The sequence below is a fragment of the Pinus tabuliformis genome, chromosome X (genome assembly GCF_031772625.1).
Source record: "Pinus tabuliformis cultivar Carrire ecotype Pingquan chromosome X, CPIR1, whole genome shotgun sequence".
In the NCBI taxonomy this organism is placed as follows: domain Eukaryota; kingdom Viridiplantae; phylum Streptophyta; class Pinopsida; order Pinales; family Pinaceae; genus Pinus; species Pinus tabuliformis.
In genome coordinates, this window is record NC_142308.1 from 1,429,679,294 (window position 1) to 1,429,681,581 (window position 2,288).

At 36.5% G+C, this 2,288-nt stretch overlaps 1 protein-coding gene across 1 annotated transcript; it reads left to right on the forward strand.

Annotated features, from left to right (window-relative positions):
• The first annotated feature begins 1,038 nt into the window (after nucleotides 1–1,038).
• On the forward strand, nucleotides 1,039–1,395 carry LOC149145395 (protein GLUTAMINE DUMPER 4-like). The gene has a single exon (XM_089452432.1). The coding sequence runs from the start codon at nucleotides 1,039–1,041 to the stop codon at nucleotides 1,393–1,395; it is 357 nt and encodes a 118-aa protein (XP_089308558.1).
• Nucleotides 1,396–2,288: the final 893 nt, after the last annotated feature.

Sequence of the window (2,288 nt, forward strand, 5' to 3'; positions counted from 1 at the left end):
TAAATTTGGTTGAAGTTTATAATCTTATTACACATTGTTCATGTTCATGAAAACAATCATGGCAGGCAAAACAACGGAAAGTGCGACCAGGTGCAATGTATGCTTTGAAATAATTTTTTTGATGGGCAGTGGGGCCGCTAAAAATACAGAGTGTAAATTTGGTTGAAGTTTATAATCTTATTAAACATTGCTCATGTTCATGAAAAGAATGATGACAGGCAAAATAACGGAAAGTGCGACCAGGTGCAATGTATGCTTTGAAATATTTTTTTTCATGAGTAGTGGGGCCGCTAAAAACATAGACCTTCAAATCTAAAGAGGCCATCCATAGCCCTCGATAATTGCCTTGTCACTTTCTACTTTTGACTGACGTGGAATTTATAGAATGACAGGCTTGCGAAGTTATTTGATTACATTGAACATCTCGATATACGAAACCCATAATGAATGTGCCTAATACAAATCCCTACAATGCCCATGCATTCATTGATGCAGATAACGCCACCATCTAGAATCGCTTTATACAACTCTCATCACAATTTTATTTATGCCAAATGCTTCGACACGCGCGCGCGCACACACATATATATATATATATATATCCCAGAGTTCCTTAATTCAACCTGAAAGATCATGAATCCCAGTAGTACAACTTTAACAAGGCAGTGGACTGACAACAGAATTACCAAACACGCGGGGATTAGAGAGAGCAAAATGCCACAGGGACATATTTCTTTCTCACGTTGAGCATATTCATTTATGCGAGGAATCGTAGCTTTCACTAAAATATAAATAATTGTATTGCTTTGGGTCACTTCCATTAAATTCAGTTTTAAAAGAAGCAAAGTTGGAGAGATATGCCTCCAGTCCACAGAATATTCGGATTTTCCTGGTTTTGGTAAACTATTTGTGTGGAGAATAAAAAATGTCATACCTGGGCTTCCATCTGAATCGACTTCTATATAGAGAGAACGACTGCCTTATCAGGAATGCCTCCGAGAAAGTAATTAGCGTGAGAAATAGAGCTCAGTTCCAATAATGGGGAACGACAGTCAAAGCGATAGTGTAGGTTCAGTATGGCAATCGCCAACTCCGTATTTGTTGTCTGGAGTTTTAACCATGATACTGTTGGTGGCGATCGCTATGATGATTCTAGTCTTTTCCTACTGGAAGAAGTCTGGCGTTGTCCATGCAACAAGTAACGAAACAGCACACAGCTTTGGCGAGCCCATCGCACATGGAGAGAATGGTATGACGAGCATCGTGTCGTGCTATGTTAAAAGCGAGGAAAAAGCATCTGTGATCATGGCCGGTGACGAGATGCCAACATTCTTGGCTACTCCAGTGATGTTTTCAAAGCCTTCTGGTGTACACATTTCAGTTATAATGGCCTGAGGTATTTATAGGAAATGGGTTTGCAATTCTCAGAATGATAAGCAGTTTACTCCATTAATGGACAAATAATTGCCTTCGATTTTCTTCTGTTGCATATTAGTAGTAGGGGACCGTTTCAGATAGTAAGAGGATGTAGATTTTAATAGTTATTAAGCGAGAGTAAACTGTAATAAACTCGGTTATTATAGATTGATTTGGTCTGTTAAAATTGTATGTTATTAGTCTGATTGAACAAAGTATCATGAAAGATGCAACGTTCCATTGCAAAAATGAAATTAAAATATCATATTCACGGGGCAATAGTTTGTATGTATTCACATATGCATTCTAAATCCATGACAGATTTACGGCCATGGCACGATTAGAATTAATGTTCATGTACGCTTTACTTATACACACGGAATGTGTGCTGTAAAGAGGCCACATAATTTACAGATGCCATAGTGCTAGAAAATCTTTTGATACAACTATACACTTAGCTTACAAGACACAGTTTTATATATATATATATATATATATCAATCTGCAGAACGCCGTATCTTCTCCTCACTGAAGGGTCAGTGGTCCAAGTTGACCAGTCAGGAAATACATTTATCTGCAGTTTGTGATTATGTAATTTTTGTCGAGATAATAGCGTAGAAAAGCCATTATGAGAACTTCACATTTATGAAATTCTCATACTAATGAATTGACAAAAATGTTTTCCTTAACTGCATTTACTATTTCGTTTTAAATTAATAAAATATATTATTTATTGTTTTAATTACAAATCAAAAATACGAGTTTCCATATTTTTTTAAAGCTATGAGTTCACGAAGGGGAAGAAGCTCATTTTCTCATTTTTAAAAAGGAAAATTGATATGGCGGGATATATTGTGTATGCTTTCGTAGAG